The sequence below is a fragment of the Sceloporus undulatus genome, chromosome 5, assembly GCF_019175285.1.
Source record: "Sceloporus undulatus isolate JIND9_A2432 ecotype Alabama chromosome 5, SceUnd_v1.1, whole genome shotgun sequence".
Taxonomy (NCBI): Eukaryota; Metazoa; Chordata; class Lepidosauria; order Squamata; family Phrynosomatidae; genus Sceloporus; species Sceloporus undulatus.
The window spans coordinates 67,137,745-67,159,978 of NC_056526.1; the positions used below are offsets into that span (position 1 = coordinate 67,137,745).

Consider the following 22,234-nt stretch of genomic DNA (forward strand, 5'->3'; position numbering starts at 1 on the left):
GTGAAACCTGTGAAGTAGCTCCCAAGAGAGTACAGGTCTACAAGGAATTTCACAGAGTACAGAATTTATCCACTAGGTGGTGGAAATCTGCCATTATTATAGAAATGGTTTGCCTGTATGTTTTCTGGAGAGGGCTGGCACTTCATTATGAAGGGCAGACTGAATAAAGAGAGAAAATAGTTTAGTACGTATTGATTAAAATGAGTTCTCATAGTGCTAGAAAGATCATTAGAGTGAATTATTCCTAATTCTGTCTCTGACATAACGGCAAAAATGTCGCTTAAAGGGGTTCTGAGAAAGAAAAGCAAGGGCTAATTGAAACTAAACCAATTTCTTTGGCCTCCATACAGGGATGCATTTATAACTGTTTCATCGTGAGACTAAAGGCACAACTCCTTCATGCATGTATCAGCTAATGGGCAACCTCATCCTATGAATGTTTTTATTCAAAGACAAGTTCAATTTAGGCCCCATTCTCACTGGCACTTTTGTGCTGGAAGGAACAAGGAAGCTTCGGTTTCTCCCTCCCTGAATCCCTCTGGAAGCAAGTGCTTTTAACCTGAATGCCCTCTTGGAGAAATCGGGTTTAAAATGAAGGTGCCTGCTGTTAATCAAATTTCAGTTCCGTGATTGTCATAGGTGATGTTTCCAGCACTCATTGGGCAATTGGAAGTGTGCTTCCCCCCCTCCTATTTTTTAAAGCACCAGGCGCCAGAATGCGCATATTTTGTCAAATTTAAAAACCTCCTGTGTGTGTGTGTATGTGTGTTGTGGGCATTTGGGTCAGTGCAGGTTATGATCTTCCCTTGGCCCCATTTTCAACCCCAAAATGCAAGCTAATGCCATCTCTTCATCCTGTATCCCCCCTCCTTGCCACCTCAGAATGCCTCATATGCATGTAATAATAATAAATTAATTCCTCACCTCGGAAATGCCAGAAAATTCCCACCACATTTTAAACTGGTTCACAAATTGGTTTGAAGAGATTTAAATGACCCTGGTTCGAACTTGAACCGAATTGCTGAAGCGATTTGGAGAGGGTGGCCATGCGCTAGACCCATTTAACCAGCGTCTTTTTGACGCTGATTTTTTCCCCACATCTTTTTGGATAAATCGATTCTGCGCAAGTGTGAACAAGATGTGGATCAGAAATGATTTCAAGAATCGATTTGAAGAATTGTATTCACAAATCGATTCAGTGTCAGTGTGAACGAGATGTGGATTGGATTTGATTTACTATGATGTGATAAGGGGTCGCCGGGTGGGGAAGCGAAGATTAACAACCTGTGTCCGCTCACCCTTTGACCCTCGCATGGAAGTACGTAAATGCGATTGCACTGATGCACAGAGAAAAAAAAATCCTACTTAAAACACTCCAAATTGAACCAATTCATTTCCATTGTGAGCCACAAGTGGGTTTTGAGAGACTCCTGCAAGAAACTGTTGCAGGAATCGGTTCATTCGTCAGTGTGAACCACAAGTCGGTTATTTTATTTTGTTTTACAGCCAAAAAAAAAAAAAAAAGTGATCAGGGCAAATGAAGTGTGAACCACGCTCCGCTGCCAAACCGATCCATCGATGAGGATCACAAAGCAATTTATTTGTAAGTGGGAATGAGGCCCTAGTCAAGCAGCAAGCAAAAAACATAACCCAATTGCTTTATAATAGAGCTTTTCTATATATCTCTAGCAATATCCACCTCAAAAATAAAGAAGTTGGCATCAAGAGCTCTTTTAGACCCTAGTCCACATCCTCAGATGAAATGTATTTATTTATTTATCTCAAGGATTTATATCTTGCCTTTCTCCCACAAGGCGGAAAATGGAGGCTATGGCCTGGCAAAGGAGGTAGTGCCTGCCCTTTTGTGACCTGAGGAGGCCCTGGGCCTGAAGGTTCTCCTTCTGCCATTGCCATGGCAATCATAGAGCTACCCATTTGCTGCTTCAGAGCCTCAGTGGGCAAGATGGCGGCTGCACGAGGGACCATCCTGCGCCGCCAAGGAGGAGGGCTAAGCCAGGAGACACTACCATCACCCCAATCCTCCACTGAAACCTATCCTCCTCCCACCGAGGCCAAAGCCATCTCCCCGGCCTTCCTCAGCACCATAGCGCGCATCCAGGCCCAAGCACAAGCCTATCTCCACAATGCCATCACCTGCGAGCGGGGCCGGCAGTGGCTCCAGGTAACGCTGAAGAGGATAGATTAGAATTGAAATTTTCACTATGCTCAGGATCTGAGAATTATAGTGCTGGAATGTATTGAGGGCAAAGGTTGACAGGATGATGGATATCAGTACAGGTCAAATTCTCTGCTCTGGAATGTAAGACCCCAAAGTGCTTCCTGCTTTAAATTGCTTAACCCAAACAAAAGGATATAATGCAGAGACAGTTTGGAGAGAGTAAAAGAAAATATATAGATAATAGTTTGATTGATGGGTACCCATGAGGGATAGAGAAATGAATGTTTCAAAGAAAATGTAATTTGTAGTTTTCTTTGTTTAAAATGCTATAAAAGACTGTGTAACCTGTAAATCAGGGCTCCAGAAATTTGGAAGTTTTTTTCTTTGGAGATGCTGCAGCTAAATAAACAGTGGCCCAGTCCAGATGGGCCAAAAAGGATGTCCTCGTCACATGAGGGGTAGTGCTTCTAGATGCCCCTTGCTCCTCGCACATGACGAGGGCATCAAAATGGTAGTGCCCTGTACAGATGGATGCTGCCATTGTTACATAAGTGCCACGCAGCATCCGCACAGCGCTGTGCAGCACTTGCGTAACGAGTGCGCCAGTGGTGCACTCTGGCGCACTCCTTATGCCACCATGTTATGTGCTTTCAGGTAATTTTCAACTTAAGTCAGTCCTATCATAGAGTTTTCTTGGCAAGATTTCTTCAGAGGGGATTTGTCTTTGCCTTCTCCTGAGGCTCAGAGAGTGTGACTTGCCCTAGGTCACCCAGTGGATTTCCATCGCTGTGATGGGATTTGAACCTTGGTCTCCAGAGTTGTATAACACTCAAACCACTGCACCATGCTGGCTCTATAGTCAATAAATACTAAGGCTACTCCTGTATCATAATTTTCTAATGATTCTTTTTTGCTGTCACAGATTACCCATTTGGAAGTTGTTTCCTGCTTATATTTCTCTGGACTGACCTGAATCCTGCCCAGTTTCAGGCAGCTGGAATTTTGGAGTCGCTTCCATTCTGGAATTCCACGCCTTTGTGTTCATCCATTGACGCAATGGCACAGCAAAACATGAATGAGCTAGGAATCCATGTGGACTATATTCTTTCCTAATATTTCTGCATTCATTTTTTATATCTTCTGTTTAGGTTGTCCTTCCGCCAAAACAGAAGTGTACAGAGTGGCGCAAGGCCTTGCTATACATTTCATTAACAGAAAATTTCTTGCTGTCTGTCTGTCTGTTGTTGTTGTTGTTGTCATCCTGCCTTTCCCCCAAAATTGGGACTCAAAGCAACTTACAGTCCAAAAGCATAGAAGAATTAAAAAATGTACAAAAGTGACAATTAAAAAGGAATTAAGCAATATCTTCAGTGCAAATCAGTGTGGTGTAGTGGTTTGAGTGTTGGACTCCAGAGACCAGGGTTTGAATCCCAGCTCGGCCATGAAACCCACTGGGTGACCTTGAATGAGTCACACTCTCTCAGCCTCAGAGGGAGGCAAAGACAAACCCCCTCGGAACAAATCTTGCCAAGAAAATTCCATGATAAGCTTGCCTTATGGTTGCCATAAGTCAGAAATGACTTGATTGCACACTACTACCACAACATCATCTTCATTGTATTCATTTTAGCTTAAAATTATTGTGCTGTTTTTATTTTATTTGTAGGCAATTGACTTTTACAGAAAGCTACTATACTGCTTGAACAGAAAGAAGTTTCCTTCTGAATATGTGCCTGGTCCTGGGTATGCTCAGCTGGTAATTTCAGTATAATATTTCAGATGCTTCGATATTTATTAAATGCACACTTTCTTGTTTAAAAAGAAAAAAGGATGAGGAAGCTCCAAATGTTGCAGGGCTTCAAATCCCAGTATCCCCATTGGCTAGGACTGCTGCAGGTTGAAGTCCAGCTTTGCCTGGAGAGTCACAGGTTCTCCTCTTCTGCTATAAAGCAGGACTGTGGGTGAGTTAAATTTTTGTGTTAAATGAGCATGTTGTGGAGGGGACTAAGATCCACCTTCTTTTCCTTCTCTTAGATTTCCCTATCACTACTTGACACTTCACATCCTGTTAACAGAGTGAATGGAATACCTTTAAGAAGTTACATTATAGCAGTTCAGACTATTCCTTTAATCCATTATTTACTGCTCTTACTCAGTTCTTTTTAAAAGTATTCATTTTTTAATGGGGAATTAGCATTATTCTTAATTTGGAGCCCTAGTTGCATGTTGTATTTTTATTGTACTTCCACTGTTGTTAGCCACCTGGATTCCTTGTTGATTGGGCGGGATACAAATCAGTAAATTATTTATTGATTTATTATTGATTTATTATTTATGTATTCACACTAGATTGGCAAAACTCATGATTTTGAACCATTTTATTCCTATTTGGCTAGGCATGTTTATAAACATCTCTGAGAGCGTTATGAATAATCAGATATCCTGGTTCTTTTATTTCAGATCTTTGAATCCTACTATCATATGGGAGTAGCTTTCCAAAAATTAAATTGTCACCGTGATGCTTATGAAGAGTTTACATACGCAATGGAAGAAACAAACACCCCCAAAGTATGGAATGTGCAAAATGCTTGTAGTCATTGTGTACACAATCATGGTGTGTGTGTGTGTGTGTGTGTTTTATGGAAGGAAGATAGACATCTTGTATTCATGACAAAGTTAATCAATCATAGAGATGCACTGCTAGATATGCGGTTCTTATTCTACCTATTTTTAAATTCTATATTTACCACCAGATGGTTGAGGTAGCAGGGTGCTATTAAAACAACAGTCGCAGTACATCACATTGAGAACATCCATCTTATTTTGACACTTTGAGTACTCTGGGTGGAGGGCTTTTAACATTGCCAGTCAGAAGGCCCTATGCAGTCATTCCTTCTTTCTCTTATCAAAGATTCCATGGTAAGAAAAATGGTTGGGAAACATAAGGCACTTGTAAATAGAAGACAGTGTTGTCTGGAAATTCCTTATAAAATTGCCAGAAAGCGGCAGGTTAATTGAGCAATAAAAACCTCACCTGGAAGCAGCTGTATTCAGTAAGAGCCACTAATAAACCTTTGTTGTAAAAAGTTAGTGCATTTTATTCCTGACAGTTCCCACAAATACCTTAGATTTGTGAGTTGCATTGTGCATTTTAATACAATTCTTAAAATGTTTGTGCAGTGGGAAGGGGGAGAAGATACTCAATCCAGTCAGAATAGGTCCCCCCCCCTTTAAGTAATGACTATATTTAAAACTATGACACAAGGCCTTCTGTTTTCACCAGCAACCAGGGCAAGGCAGGTCTTAAAAGAGTTATGCTTGCCCTCTGTTGTCCTATATCATTCAGTAGAATCTTGCATAGCAGTTTCAGATAACACAGCACTTAAATAGTATTATATTCTCTCTTTAATATATTGAATATACTGTTTCCAAAGCCAAAAGGGAAATGTGTATTAAAAATCACTGTGCACTGAAAACTGGTACCTGTCCATGCCATTACTCTTGCTGTTGCTGAACTGGGACTAAATGCGGCCCCAAAGAGATGGTTAGTGCTAGAGACTTTGACAGTACTGTTCTCCTGTTGAGGAGCTGGAAAAATGACCATGTATATTCTTTTGCTTTTGGAATTTATGTCTATGATCTATTTATACTTATGATTACCCACATGTTCCGATGACTGCCATGGTGCCTTTGTAGTTCCTGTACAATCTCATAAAATTCCTCTTCCATTCTTGTTTTTTCCCCCTGCAAGGGAGTAAATTGATTTGTATGAGCATGCTGCTAATGTTATAGTTCCTTGTCTGGCCCCTTGGGTTCGAATGTTTTTTAAACTCGGTACAATTATGGGAAACACTATGCTGGAATGATGACATAAATCATCCCCATAGGAGTCTGAACAGTCTAAGGAGTAAGCTTATAGAACCCTGCTGAGGTAAATAAGACCAGTAATTTGAAATAAATAAAAGAGCAATGAAGCTAATGTGGATGGCTCAAAGATCCATTATGTCAAGAATAGCAGTGTTTATGTAGCATAACCATAGAGTGTACTGTAAAACTATGTTAGGTTTGACAATATTACAGCTCAGAATGGCATCCTCTTCTCTTCAGACAGCTTGTAAAGTTGGCTGTGTTACCAGCTCTTTCTATCACACACCTGTGTTTGCAAGGAGAGCATATGCATATGTGAAATGTGGTAAGATACACTGATTTTGTCACTATACTCAATAAATGTATTTATGTGGGAAAGTAAAAAATGATAATTGAAACATATTATTTCAGTCCTGGCCTTATGGGAAAGCAAGAAAAGGACTATACTGGGTTGTGCTTCTACATTAAATTGTTATTATTATTTCTTCTTCTTCTTCTTTCATTTTTAAAAATTAGTTTATTTCCTGCTTTCCCCCAGAACTGGGACCTAAAGCAGCTTACAATTTAAAAGAATACAGAGCATTAAAATAGAATTAAACTGTTACAGTATGGACATGTTCTTCTTCGTTCAGTGAAAATTTGAGGGTGGAATGGGATTTGTTCTACTCCCTAACATCCATATTTTCACCCAAAGGTATGTACAGAACTCATATAATGGATGCATGTTCTATATCTTTGGCAGGATACTGTACATATATCCTACTTACATACCTTTGGATTAGTGTACAGGAGATCGGCTAGTAGGCAGCCATAAAACAAAATCACCTTCTAATGTAATTTGGATTGATTTGGAATATCAAATTAACACTGGATTATAAAACATAGGCCATGGGCACAGGAGCACATGCTTTGCATACAAATATTCCCAGTCAATTCCCACTCTTCAAGTTAAAAGGTGAGTCAGATAGCAGATGCTAGGAAAGATCTTTTTCTAGAGACTAGTTGCTAGTCATAGCAGCCATTGCTGGACCAGATAGCTGAAGAACTGAAAACAATTTTAGACATGCCTAAAATCCACATATTGATATTTTAAGTTCCTCTTGGACTGAATTTCATCTTCTGCTTCACAGTTACACATGTTATCCCTCTTATTATTTTATTCATGAGTTTTCTTGCAAGGCTCATATTTTGTCACAAATGTGTTGTCTCTAGTGTGAGCAAACTAGGACTAACTTTTGTAGCTTAGACTTATTATTTTAGTCTTAATTTTTTTTCAAAGAAAAAAAAAAAGCCCAGCGTAACAAAAACAGAACAGTGTTAATGTTTAAAGAATGTTTAAATATTGGGAGGCAGGCAAAACATAATCTGGAATTTCCTGAAAGACCGTTTGAGTAGTAGGCCTATGGAAGCTGTTGCCTTGTAGTTGGTTAATGATGCCAACTAGGAAAAGTAGGCGCTTTCCTCATTAAAATTAGGTTTCTGAAACAAAGAGGCCTTGGAGAAAGACCAAAAATGGACATGAGGGAGCATAGTAAGCTCTAATATTGAGGTTATGCGAACTTCAATTCTGACATCTGCTCAGCCCTGCTGTATGTCTAATATGATCTTTACTTTCTGAAATATAAATTCTGCTTGGTTCCTCACCTAATTGTAGAAGAGGAAATAATCATGCCTTTTTTAAATTGGTTGCTAAGACATTTTTATATTTCTTTAGCAACATAGTAGAGAGCCTGCTGTTCAGCACCACCTGTTGAATAGATTATAATACATGGAAATCCAATTATGTGCCCATTTAGGCATATGATTGATAGTTTGCTTGGACATGAAAAATGCAAGATGGAAATCTGTGGGCATTTTTTTACCTGCTTCAAAAACTAAAGTGAACTTACACAAACCAGCAGTGCTGATAAGATTTTGCAGTGCAAGGTTTATAAAATAGAGATATATAACCTAGACCAATTTCCCTGTGTCTGTTTATAATCCAGATTCTTTAAGTGAATACAGTATCTGTGTTATCAACATTTTGACAGTATAATAAACTGAGAAGTACATTTACAGACAGGTAGATAGCCCTTCCTTTCCTTTGCAAATGGTGGTAGACAGTAGTGCAGGATAATGAACCCAGCTTTATTCCAGAGTCTTTTGCTGACCTTGAATTCATAAATAGTTTGTGATCCTGTTCTCATTTGCCTGGAAGTAAGTCTTAATGAGTGCAGTGAGCTTATCTCTGATTAAATCATGTGTATGGTACTACACCGTTATAGTACAAAATATTAATGAAAATATTGTTGTAACACCTATCAGTCTATAGACTCTCCTGGTGGTCTAATGCCTAGTGTGATGCATGTCTACTCAGAATTAAGTCCAAAATTAAGTCCATTCCTTCCATAGCTTAGCATTTTATTGCCACATTAAGCAATAATAAATTATTTTATGTGTCTTGTTGTCTAGTCTAGCCTCCTTCTCCCTTCTTAGCTCTCGTCTGCCCCAAGTAGGAGCCCTGGCTTACTTTAACCAAATGTTTAATTCAATCTGGTTGGTTGTTATGACCATTGGGCATAGTCCTATGCTAAAGTTAAAGCAATTGGTTTTCTTGCAAGGTTGTATTAAAGCAGTGGTCCCCAAACTGTGCCCTTGAAAAGATTTTGGATTTCAGCTCCCAGAAGTCTCAGCCACATTGATCAATAGTCTGGGATTTTGGGAGCTGAAGTCCAAAAGCTCTTAAAGGGCACAGTTTGGAGACCACTGTATTAAAGCTATGTCTTCATTAATTAAAATCTGTGGATCGCCAGACTATTTGGGAGCCCTTTTTTACATTTTTTTTTTGATAATGTGTTTTTATTAAATGTGTACAGGTCTTACTAGACAATGAAGAAGTTAAACATGAAGAAATAAAAATAGAAGAAAATTACCCCATAATGCCCTATATTCAGTTTCCATCTTTTGAAATCTCTAGGTCATACCTCTTCTTTAACTTTGATCTCCTTGATTCCATCTTTATTTCTTGCTTATATTTACATACTTGTTCTTTCATATCTATCCCTTTCCATCCTTCATGATAATCTTTAGTCCACTTACTCCTGCACTTCCTTCTCACTTCCTCTAACCTTCTCATTGTCTTATTTCATTCTTCATTACTTCTTCCTACTCGTTTCTGTATATCTAACTGTCCCTTTTAATTCTTCCTAGTAATCTTTAATCTACTTACTCATCGCCTACCTTGTGCCTTCCCATCCCCTTACTTTGATCTTCATTACTTTTTCCTAGTTATTCCTTCAATTTATCTTCTCATTTTTGTCCTTCATGGTACTCTTTGATCTATCAATTTATCACCTTCCTTTGTACTTACTTATACCTTCACATCAACATACTTTATCCTTCATTACGTTTTCTTGCTTGTTTCTTCATATCTGTCTTTTCCCTTTTATCTTTCCTAGTAATCTTAAATGCACTGGTTCATCATCGTCCTACTTACTATGTCAATACTTTTCATCACCATGCCTGGCCTTTCATTTAAGCTTCCTTCTTAGTAATATTGCATCTATTATAATTTACTTGTTCATTACATTGTTCATATTTATCATATTAATGAAAATATATTTATAAGTATCTGTTAGGTCTTTCTTTAATTTATTGTATTTATATTCCTGCCTATCATTTCTCTCATCTAAGCAGATCTTAAATTTCCTTTAGTTTAAAAGAAAAGAAACATTAGTTTTCCTTAAATCTATCTCGCTATTATCTCAACCACCCTCTTTCTTTTTTTCTGTCTCTTCTGTTTTCCTTTTTATCTCCCTTCTCCCTTAAAAAAGTCTCCAACTTCCTAGATTTGGTGTCAAATAGTTTCCCTTATAAAATCAAAGTACTCCTGCTACATAAAGTCTCTTTTAGTTACACTTTTTTTGTTAGATTGCTTCTCATTCATATATTGCTATTTTACTCTCAAATTCTAGTTACCTTCTAAGCTATCAAATTCTGTGTGATCGTTGAATTATGTCTTTAGCTACTTCATTTGTAGCCAGATTTTATTCTGAACATAATACATATCTTATTCAAAAATATCACTGTTAGTTTTCTCCATTGGCCTTCCCATAGTGTACCGTAAATAATTCTTTCCATTAATTTGTACACTGGTTGAATGATCAATCATTAGATTTGTCAGTATATCCTTTCAGCCATCTTGTATAATTTGAGTAGCCAATACTCTTTGGTTGGTTATCTTCATGCTTTTCCATTTTTGTGCGTAAGTTAGTCGAGCTGTAATTACCATATATAAAAAGGATATTCCAATATTTTTTTTCTCAGTTTGTGTGTCTAGAATGATTAACATATTCATTAAACATAATTTGGGAGCCAATTGGTAATTGGTTTTTAGTGTTTGGGTTATTAAAGTGTGTTTGTTTCCAGATTTTATTTGCAAGGGGACAATGCCACCACATATGATAGGTTTCTTTTATCTCTTTGCACTTCTAACAGGTGTTTAAGTGTTCTTTTAAAAAAGTTGGCTATGTTCTCTGTGGTTATATACCACCTAAAAAGTATCTTACAGAAATTTCCCTTTAGGTTATAACTCCCTGTGAATTTCAAATTTTTATTCCATGCCGTTTCCCAATTGTCTAACTGAATTCTATGACCTCTGTTTTGTGCCCATTTATTCACATTGTCTTTCACAACTTCTTGTTCCTTTCCCCTGCTTAATAGTATCTTGTATAATTTTGTTGTCATTTGTTTGTTTCCAGCTTGTAGTGAGCTATCCAATTCTGTTTTCACCGTTCATAATCCTTCCAGTTTAAAATCCTTTAAAAATCTTTCTGAGAACTGACAGCGAGGAAACCACTAGTTTTCTACATTCTTTTAAGAGTTTTTATATTTTGGTGCAAAATGTAATGGATCACAGAAGAAACTATCATTATTCTCATTCTGTGCCAAACTGTAGTTTAGTACTAAATGGACAAACCAGAGCAGAGTTTTGAACTCTAGCATTCTGTCATACCCACTTATCTTTTGACTTATGAACAAGGAATATTTGTTTTAAAATTTTGCTAAACAAGCAGTCTAAAAACCAAACCACGGACTGATTCCCTGGTTTGTCCAAAAGTGTACAAGATAGAATACATTATCTTGGGGTTGCCAAATCCCATCTTGGCTGTTGTATTTATCTGATCTTTTATTTCATTATTCCTAGACAAGATTAAAGAAGCAATTAATGATGCTACAAGAGCTGTGTGTTCCGACCCTTCAAATTCTGTGAGTCATAATTACCTAATTTGTGTAGATAGGGCTCATATTCTTTAGTAGTCATACAGAATGTTTTTTGTTTGGGTGAGGAAACTTTATGTCTTAATTTTCTGAATTTTTCAATGTGATGAAAACTTAAAGACTTTTTGAATCTCTTTCCATACTACTGCAATATGAAGTAAGCAAATAGACATGTGGCCACAGCTATATTGAGTCAATTCATGATCTGATCAACGTTCTTAGAACACTAGACCATAAAAATTTTCCTAACATAAGCTGATTTACTGTTTGTCAAGTCAATAGCATTTGTTTGTCACGTCAGCACAAACATATTGTTATTGTTCTCTCTTCTTCCCTAGAGGGTCTGAGGTGTGTGTTTACCTTTGATTTCCTTTGGAAGGATGGATTGCTGGAGACCTAAAGCTCTTTGTTTTGTTTTGTTGTTATTGTTGTAAAATGTAACTTTATTTATAAATATACCATTTGTGTGTGCATGGAGACACAACATAACACTCCATATCCAGTGTCACACATCAGATCTCTGGAGAGAGACAATCCCTGTTTGATGCTGTTAACTTACAGAGCCTTGCCCCAATTTCCCCCAAACTGTAATCAAGATAACAGATTCCTTTGTTTCTTTTCACAGAGACCTAGGCTATATCATTATATGTATTCCCCTATACCTTTCTCTGATTGCTTTTTCTTGTTCAATACACCCCAGAACAGTTGTGTTGTATAAAGTTATCTATGTGGGAGGGTGGATTGTCTGGAATATTTTTAGTGTTTTGTGTGTGTGTTCATTGTCCATTTTTGTATGTTTGGGATAATTTATCAACATGTTTCTTTGAATACCACCACTTTTACCCCTGGGAAAATTGGTATTTTGTTGGGCTGTGGTGAGTTATTTATATGATTCAGCATTTGGGATTCTGTCAACCTCTGCACTGGGCTCAGGTTCTTGACCCAGTGAGTACCTTCTATGGTTTGACTAAGGAGAACAGCAGCTCTTTTATAATCATGTCTTTAGCAGTTTCTCAGAATTTGAAGTATATCCTATACAGTAAATGGGGGGGGGGGGTTTGCAGTGGTCTATTGTGATTCCATCCCCGTGACCAGATGCCCCCTTGCACAGACTACAGGTTTTGAGTGTGGGTAGCCAGGACAGAATAGGGATTCTGTTGGTGTACCGTCCACCCTGCTGCTCAACAGTCTCCCTTCCTGAGCTAGCCGGGGTGGGCTTGGGCTTGGGCTTGGGATTGGAGTCTCCTCATCTATTTAGTGCTGGGGGGCTTCAACATCCATGTTGAGACTGCCCTTTCAGGAGTGGCTCAGGACTTCATGGCCTCCATGAAAACCATGGGTCTGTCCAAAGTGGTATCTGCTCTACTCATGCTGCTGGGCACACTCTGGACCTTGTTTTTTGTGCTGGGTGGGTGATGATGATCTTAGTGTGGAGGAACTCTCTACAGTTCTATTGTCATGGACAGATCATCATCTGGTCTGGTTTAGACTCACTGGGACGTGGCACCTCAGCAGGTGTAGGGGACCAATCAGCCACCCCAAGGAGGCTGGTGGATCTGGATGGATTCCTGAGGGCTCTTGGGGAGTTTCCTGTCACCTCAGCAGGCATTTCTGTTGAAGCTCTGGTTAGCTTTTGGAATGAGGAAATAACCAGGGCCATGAACACAATCACTCCTGAGCATCCCCTCTTACATAATGGAGCCAAACCAGCCCCCTGGTTCTCCAGGGAACTGTTGGTGATAAAGACCAACTGCCCACAGTGGTACATGCCTTGGTTGCATCCTGTCTGGACTACTGTAATGTGCTCTACGTGGGGCTGCCTTTGAAGAGTGTTCAGAAACTTTAATTGGTCCAAAGAGCTGCAGCCACGCTGCTAACGGTGGCAGGTTATAGAGATCATACAACGTCCCTGTTGAAACAGCTCCATTGGCTTCCAGTTTGTTTCCAGGCATGATTCAAAGTGCTGATGATGACCTTTAAAACTCTATATGGCTCAGGTCCATGATATTTGGCAGACCGTATCTCACTATATTAGCCAACCGGGGCTCTGAGATCCTCAGGGGAGGCCCTTCTCTCCATCCCAACACCATCACAAGCACTGTTGGTGGGGACAAGAGAGAGGGCCTTTTCTGTAACCACCCCTAGACTCTGGAATTCCCTTCCCAGGTAGACCAGAATGGCCCCTTCCTTGATGACCTTCCCCGACAAGTGAAAAACTTCCTTATCAAACAGGCATTCAAAACGGAAAACTTTTAAACAACGCCCTAGGATGCTATATTGTTTTAATGTATTTTAGATATTTTTATCTTCTTTTTTATTTTATTGTAATAGTTTAATATTATTCTAATGTATTATTTTTGTATCTTTTTATTGCATTTTTTTAATGTTGTAAGCCACCCTGAGCCCCTGGGTGGGATATATATACATTTAATGTATTCCCCTGTACCAGAAACTGGTTGGAGACCTCTCTCTTGAGGTGAAACTACATAGTCTTTTTCAGAAAAAATTGAATGTGTGTGTGTGTGCATGCACACATGTTAAATACCTGTACACACATCTTAGATCACTCTGGCAGAGCTCCCACATTTTGGCCCAAACCCCTGTTTTTTCCATCATGGGTTTCCACTTTAGTAGCAAAAATACACAATACTTTAAGCATATCTTTTCCTGAATAATAAGTCTGGTCATCCGGTTTATTTGTGTCACTGTATTTCTCCCAGACCCCAACCCTCAGGCTGCCTAAGACCCTCTCTCCCAGCCAGGCCAAATGGTCCTAAATGAGTAGATTGGAGAACCGTGGAAGAGAAAAACTCTGGTCTACTTTCTGCTGACACCTGGTGGATTGGGGCACCTGAAGGAACCATCTGAGCATGAGGCTCTTCTGTCTTGTTTGCAACTCCCAAAGGGGTTCAGGCACTATTTGGTGAAGGGAGTGCCCCCCCAGGTTTCCACTGCAGTATGCTGACAGCATCCCAGTTATCTTCCTTGTTGCCTGCAGGCTGGTGGACCGGGTCCTCCTCAGGACCTTCAGTCTCCAAATGTCCCAATCTACCCACCCATACAAAGGCATTGCAGTACAAACCAGAAGGCAGCCCCTTCCTACAAGTGCAACAGGAGACACATACCCCTGAAGTGCCACCCAGTGCAGTCCGCATCCCCTGGAAATTGCCTTGCTCATTTTATTCTCATATCAACCCTGGCGATTACAGTGGGAAGTACTCACAGGTACAAGGTGAACTTCACAGCTGAATGAGATTTGTTCAATTATAGTCTTATTACTGCTTCAGGTAGGATTTGCTGCATTACGCAGACATAGATTGAACTGTGTTATGAACCTAAGTTATTTTCAGTTTATACTGACGGTTATGCTTTTTATTTTCTAGGATGTGTACTGTATCAGGGCTCTTGTGTGGAGCTCAGCAAAAGAAAAAAACAGAGCCCTTCATGATTTGAACTTTAGTTTCAGACTAAATTCATCTCATGTTTGCACTTTGATATTAAGGGGAGCTATTTTAAAATCTCTTGGGGGAGTGCCTTCTCTGGAGCCAAACAAAGATCAAGAAAAGGTAATTTCAGTTCTTCAGGTGATTATGATTTAATTGGTTTATTTCTTGACTGAATGTATGACGGTTTTTCAATTGAAATGTAGTTAGCAAATCTTAATAGAGACAGACCCTGGTGTATTATTTATAAAATTGGTATTTTATAAATTATTTTAAAAATTGTTCTGGTTAACACTGCAATCTTGCAAAAACAAGAAACAGATTTGAAACCTAGATTTAAAAAGTATATTGAGAGAACAAGCATCAAGCTACAGCCATAAAACCATCCATTTCACACTGGTTTGGTGCTTCTTCATATAGCCAAGCAGGTAATTAATCTGTGGTAAAGAAAAGGGACAGACTGAAAATGCCCAGGGTACTTTGCAGCATGTTGAACCCATTGGTGAAAAATACAAACAATCATGTGGGGGACTTGGTGAAATAGTAATAGTAGTAGAGATATTTAGCATGTCACAAACTTGCCCATGTAGCCATTTGGTATATCCACCATTTTTATTTAGCCTGGGACAGTAATGACATAGTCAATTAGGGTTTTGGTTTACCAGAGGTCCTGCGTTTGCATCCTATGGGGATGCAGAGGAAACTGGGACAGCTTCTCTTCTCCTCTGAAGCTGCAGTGTGGTTTAGAGAGCTCACAGCTCACGCCAACCTCCTTTTCAATTGTACCACAGATAGTCAATCAAATCCATGGTTGGTCTAGCTGGAGAGACAGGGCAGAGCTTTGGCAGCAGACCAGAGGAAGGATGTCTTTAGCCCAGTCCAGTCCACTCCCTATCAGTGATTCATTCTGGTAATGAAACTATGCAGAATATTTTCTTTCCCTGGCTGATAATACAACAAAGCTTCTCACTGACTGTGAAAGGCAGGTTTACTGAATGTAAACTCTATGCTAGGATGCAATAAAGATGGCCACCACATGACAGATTGATTTCGCCAGTGTGATTAAAAACATAATGATGGATGGCGAGTAAGGGGCTGCATGCTGCCCCTTTACTGGCTGGATTGGTGGCACAGCCACTGCACACCACGGCCCTGATCTGGCCTCTGGAGGATGGAAAAAGGATCTTTTCCTTTTTGCGCTCTCTAAAAGTCACCACAGCAGCGTCGGCAAGGCTTTGTGACCGCCTTTTGGCGCTGCATTATCTGTCTGTACCAGGCCTAAATTCACAAATAGGTTGTTACAACATTATACCTTTTTGGAATCATGCATATGTTCTTTCCTAGCCATTACATTTCATGTGTCTAATGATGCCTTCTGAACAGAAATGCAGTAGATTAGATTAGACTAATGTACATTGTGCAATTGTGTTTGACTTCCAATAGGCCCTTGATCTGTGCCCGGAAAGTGCAAGTTTCTTTGATGTGGAAGATTTTCATAGTCCTAAAATGCCTTATTTCTATGATAAGTGAGTATGACTATAATTGGCTATTGTATGCAGCTTGAGTCTTTTCACGTTTAGTTGTATTACATTACTGTAAATACAAACTCCTCCCTCTTTTTTTCTTTTGTGAGTGATGATTTGTGGTGATATGGTTCATAAAAGACTCTAGGCAGAAGAGGACACCCTTTGTATCCGTGGGATGTCGGTTCTGGACACCCATCCCCTGTGAATAAGGAAAACCCGGGACCTCATGTCTCATTGTCCTTATGGTGTGATGTGTGTGCAGTCATGTGCATGCACCCCCATTGACAGCAGCAACGGTGTTTGTCGTCCACGGATGCTTAAATCTGTGGATCGCAAGCCCACAAATATCAAGAATCTGCTGTAATCTTTTTCATGCTCATTCCATTTTGTTCTCATTGACACATATGGCGATATTTTATGGCACCACTGAAGTTCTGCTTCAGGGAAATTGCCACCAAATCCTTTACTCTTCCATAACATGCAGATAGTTCAGACCTACTGTTATGCATCACCACACATTCATAGAATTCCATTCTAGCAAACCAACAAATAGCAATTTCCTGCAACATATTTGTGTTGTAGCCCCAAGCAGACTACTCAGACAGAAAATAAATGATAACTATATTTGATAATGTTTAATCAGAAGTTAAGTCCCATCCAGTGAAAGTTCCTTGTAGCTTTAATTAGACGTTTCCTGTAACTTCTGCTTCTCTAAATGTTCCCTATTCAGCAATATGACACTAATAATAATAAACTGATATTTTAATTTTCCCTTAATTATTCATTTCACATACTCCATAAAGAGGGGTGAGTTTGAATAATTAGACTTTCTCATCAGTTTCCTTTTTAAAATAGTAAAATAACTTTGTTTCACAGTCAAAAATAAATAAAGGAATAACTAACATATATACTTCAGTTTATTTCTTTGATTTGTTAACTGACATTACGTCAGGCTTTTTGTGAAGAGTGGGTGAACAAAACTTTCAAGAGCACAGTGGACATTTGAAAGAAGTGTGGAAGTGCTGAACAATAAAGTAATTTGTGTATAAACTTATTAAAGCTTTGCATAAATGTTATTGACATCTTTGTCTTCTGATAATTATAGATTCCTGAGGTCCCTGAATGCTTTTCACACCATAACAGAAATCAACCTCTTTGCTGGAGCAACATTTGCGGCCACTTGTAAGAGCAAGTGAATGTTTCTGAAACTCTTCTGCTACCAATACTTTATTTTCTTTCTATGTGTTTTTAATTAATATGTATTATAGAAATTATACATTGATTGTAGAAATATGCTTAGTATATTAAATGTTTCAGTAAATAAGTGTAATTACTCAAACTAGAACTGTAAATTAAGATAGACGTGTAAAACCAAATAGGCTTATTTCAGCAAGTGGTTCTACTCATTGGCTGTACTCTGAATAGCTAAAGGCTCCAGTTCGTTCTTGTTCTTCATATACTCATAGACTGATTAACATGTCTTAAAGATTAGTACGTTCTGTGTAGTTTTGTCTTGTAGCATCCTCTTCTAATTCATTCTGGGGAACACTGCTTTTTCCTTAGTTGCCTCCCACGGTGTCATACAGAATGGACCCATACAGAAGAGTTTTCTCTTGTTAAGAGTTGTAGGTCTCAGCAGAGATTCCTCTTGTTCAGAGATGTAGGTCTAGCTGCTTTAAATCCCACTCTTGATGAAAGTGCGAGTTACAAATTAAGTGAATAATTTTACTCTTTGTTCAACAAATCCATCATTTCTCCTGCTTTTGTCAACAAAATTTCAGGAAAACCTGGCACTTTTATAATATAATTGCTGGGGTTGCTGCTCCTTCATGTCTGCTGTAGCATCTAGTTTGATACAATGCCTGTCTTTATTACTTTAGTAGGAGCAAGAAAGGCACAGCATATACCATAGTAAATGCTGCCATGGCAAATAGTCTGTTAACTAAATGTTGCAAAGATGATGCCATAGGATGCAGTTTGATGCAGTTAAAATGGTATCATAGTGTTATAGCTGTGTAGTGTGGAGGAGTCCCTGATCTCTATTTTGGTCCCTTGTCCATCATGTGCGTCCAGATACTTCAGTGAAATAAAAGGAAACATATAATGTGTTAGGTGACTGATGGCAAGTTGCTGTTCTCTTAACCTCAAACCCCCTGCTTGCTATCTGTAACATGGGAATAATAATATTTAGTTAATTTATAGCACTGTTGTGATAGATAATAGATAATATATATATAGATATATAGATAATAGATTTAAACTGCTCTGATCATTGTATAAATCACAACGCTATTTTAGGCATTCAAATTTAAAACTAAAGACCCCTGCTAGGTCCCTAAAGGATGTTTGCAAAAGGCTTGCAGTGAAGTAATTAAAATAAACCTTTATCATACTTCGTTAGAAGTAGGATAATTTGTTTTAGCATATATGTGTAATTAACCGAATCTGTGTAATACTGTGTAATACTAATAAATAAACCATTAATACAAAATACTGCATTCTCTTTATTCTCATTTTCTCTCTCTGAATGTTGCTCCTACACAACTTCAGCACAGAAAGACTAGAAGAAAAACAACTTTATAGCTGTGTATTTCACCTGCGTCTCCCATCAGTCCTGAACATTAGCCGTGTTGGCTGGGACTGATAAGAATCATAAAGCAAAATATTTAATGCATCAGCTGTATATATATATACTGTATATAAAAACCAAAAACTTTTTCTTTTGTCACTTGTATGCATGGATATTTTATGGAGAAGATAGAATCTTACATTAGTTTTTCATGATGTTCTTTCTGAAAGTTCTTTTTTTGGGGAGAGAGACTACAATTTTCATAACTGGTTCATGAAATATAACTAACTCTTTAGAAAAGTACAGTATATCTTTAGACATTACGGTATTCTAAAAGAGATGACTGTTTCAGAAATTAATGCTGTTTATAAGATACATGCGGGAGGTTCATGCATGTTTCTGATTCTCGTTAATTGTGTATTTTATGGCAACTGATGGTGTATCTGTGTTTTAAAAATTCTTTAATTCACAAAACTTCTTTCTCATATTCCTGAATTAACAGTGGACATAAACAAAGGACCAAGAATATCAACTCCATTGAGACCATTTAGGCATGGCTCTGCAGAAGATTCTGACAACTTTGCGTTATTAAGGAGAAAAGCATACATACAAGCATGCATGGAATCAGGCCTAATTATTCATGGTAATAATTACAAAGATTCTTAAATACAAAAGAATAACAGATTTATACTAAGAAGCAATGCAGGTTTGTATACAAACTATCTTTTATAAAGATGCGGATTAAAAATACTGAGCTGCATCCAGAGAGGAGAAAGGTGGTGAATGGCAGGTAACTTTCACCCTTTCTCTGGCAGACATTTTAAAAGATCCCTATCTGTCAGGGAACTCTGCTCAGTAGTATGGGAGAAGGGAGAAGGGAGAAGGGAAGGATCACAGGAATCTAGTAGGAGGATCATTCTACTGTATTTTCTATCCTTTTTCCTTATCAGACACCCCCCACTCTACCCTACTGCACAATACACTGTATTTAGCAGATTCCTGTATTTGGGCAATATTTTGGGAGTGAGTTACCATGGAGAGGAGGGGGTAGAAAGACCACCTTGTTGCAATGTGGTGTCCATGACATGTTTTGGACTACAACTCCCATCCTTGAGCGCTGAACATTCTGACTGGGGGTGAGAATTGTGATCTAAATACCAGGTTAGGGAGAACTGGAACTTTACCATTCCACAACTGCCCACACTTGCTCTCTAGGCAGATGCGCTCCTGTTGAGTACCCACAAATTCCTGGCAGCCTGAAAATCCTTGTAAATCTGTAAGTGTTAGCATCATCCATGAATCGGCATCTTGGAAAGTAGTTAGCCATATATGATATGTTGTAAACCATAGGGCAGGACAGGATGGTTTGTGGTTGTCCATCCAGCAGGTGAATTAATAATAATAATAATAATAATAATAATTTATTTATTTATTTATATCCCACCTTTTCCCGAAGGGATTGTCATACACAGCAAGGGAAGATTGGGTCTTTTGTTTCACACATATGTGGACTAGGTTCTTGTTGTGTGCCTTCAAGTCATTCCTGACTTAGGGTGACCCTAAAGTGAACTTATCATGGGGGTTTCTTAACAAGATTTGTTGAGATGGGATTTATTGTTGCCTTCCTCTGAGGCTGAGAGATTAATGACTTGCTCAAAATCAACCAGTGGGTTTCCCTGGACAAACTGGAAGTCAAACCCTGGTTTCCCAGAGTCCTAATCCAACACTCAAACTACAATACCAGTTGGCTGCACAAAGGCTCACAAAGGACTCCATCTTCCTACAGTATGTACCTGGAGGCTTATGTCTTTGGGTAGATTGCATGAAGTAGCCCTATAACACACAGTTGTACAATCTGTTATCCAGCCCTCAATCCCAATACATTCCATAAATGCTTGCTTGGTAAAGAGGGAAACAGTTAAAGGTGTAGCACATCCATGTAGCTCCAGGATCAAGATATTTTGTGCTATTGTTTTTCTAATCCTCACATTTGCATTTTTATTGTCTCTGAATACTGGACTGGTGTTTCTGCTGATGAAGGCTCGAGGCAAGGATCCGGTAATTATATTATTGTTACTGTTACTATTATTTTTTAGACTACCTGTTTCAAAATATAGCAGACAGAAGCTTCAGGGGGAAAAACTGAGAATGTGATCCATTGTATACGTTACTAGAATTTTGCATGACAGAAAGCTAAACCCTCTTCCCCCAGTTGAGCTTGTCATCAGTCATGCTGTTTTCCCTTTTAGGATGTTGTACACTATTCCATTAATTTTACATGGCCGTAGCACATTTACAGTGAACTTTTGTGCTCATTTTCATGGAAGTTAGTCCCACTGATTTCAATGGGACTTGTAGGGGTTTTGGGAGGAGTGTGTGTGTAAGAGCTGGTGGATTCCAGGAGGTATAGTCCAAAAGACTAACTATTTTCCAGATCAAAATCTAGTATCTAAAAAGTCCTAAAAGCTTCAGTTGCAACTGCAGAAAAGAAATTTGAGAATGTATATGACTTCTCATGTTATTAGCAGTGCAATGAGCTTGATAAGCTTGCTGAAATCCATTTATATGTCAAAGAAATATCCTTCTTCCTGCCCCGGTCCCTGCCGAACCATATTTGCCATGAGCTAGGTGCATTGCTTGTCAGATCCATTGGTATCTATCCTGTTCTCCAAGACCCATTCTCCAGGATTTGGGAGCTGGGTGGATGAGTGTTTGAATTGTTTGTGAACTGGCATTCCAGATATGGGTTGCTACTAGATGACCTAATCACGACCCCACAAGTAATGTTTGATTTACTAGTTTAGTGGCCTCTGTAGTTTTATTTGCCCTTGAAGTATGGTCAGTAATGTCATGTGTAAATTGACTTAGACTGAAGCAGACAAAGCAAAAACAATAGCAAACTCCAGGAAGAATTTTAATGGACTGGGTCCAGAATCTGCCTTTCATGGATGAAAGGAAAATATGGAAAACAGCTGTATCAAATTTGGTGTGTGAGGAATCCCTTCTCCTCCTTTGGCACAGATTGGCCACAAGATCTATTGATGTTATTTGAAAGTCTTGTTTTGAGGAGGAAAGGACATAGAAATCTACTCATGCCAGTCTAGTATCATCTAAATTTGGGATCAACCCCAGATATCAATCTAGTGAACTGCATTTATAGCTCGGGCTGCAATCCTCTTAATATATGAGTTTCAGTTTAATTATTGATTGTTCCCCCTAAGCTTAATTGTTCTGAATCAAGAAACATTTTAATAAGATGCACCCAAGTGTCTTGCTGTAGGCATTTTCGTAGAGTAGGAATTGGTTCCAATCAGAGGAACAGAAGGAATGCTTCACTTCAGGGGATCCATCTAGTTTTCCTAAACCCTTGAGACCTCTTTTACATTACACA

General features: G+C 38.7%; 1 protein-coding gene across 1 annotated transcript; it reads left to right on the top strand.

Annotated features, from left to right (window-relative positions):
- Positions 1–1,116: 1,116 nt before the first annotated feature.
- On the top strand, positions 1,117–22,069 carry LOC121931638. The gene is made up of 11 exons (XM_042469612.1): positions 1,117–2,182; positions 3,846–3,935; positions 4,640–4,747; positions 6,287–6,371; positions 11,232–11,293; positions 14,689–14,871; positions 16,192–16,274; positions 17,380–17,456; positions 19,346–19,486; positions 20,884–20,901; positions 22,065–22,069. Exons 1-11 carry the CDS (start codon positions 1,913–1,915, stop codon positions 22,067–22,069), a joined length of 1,122 nt encoding a protein of 373 aa, XP_042325546.1. The 5' UTR covers positions 1,117–1,912.
- Positions 22,070–22,234: the final 165 nt, after the last annotated feature.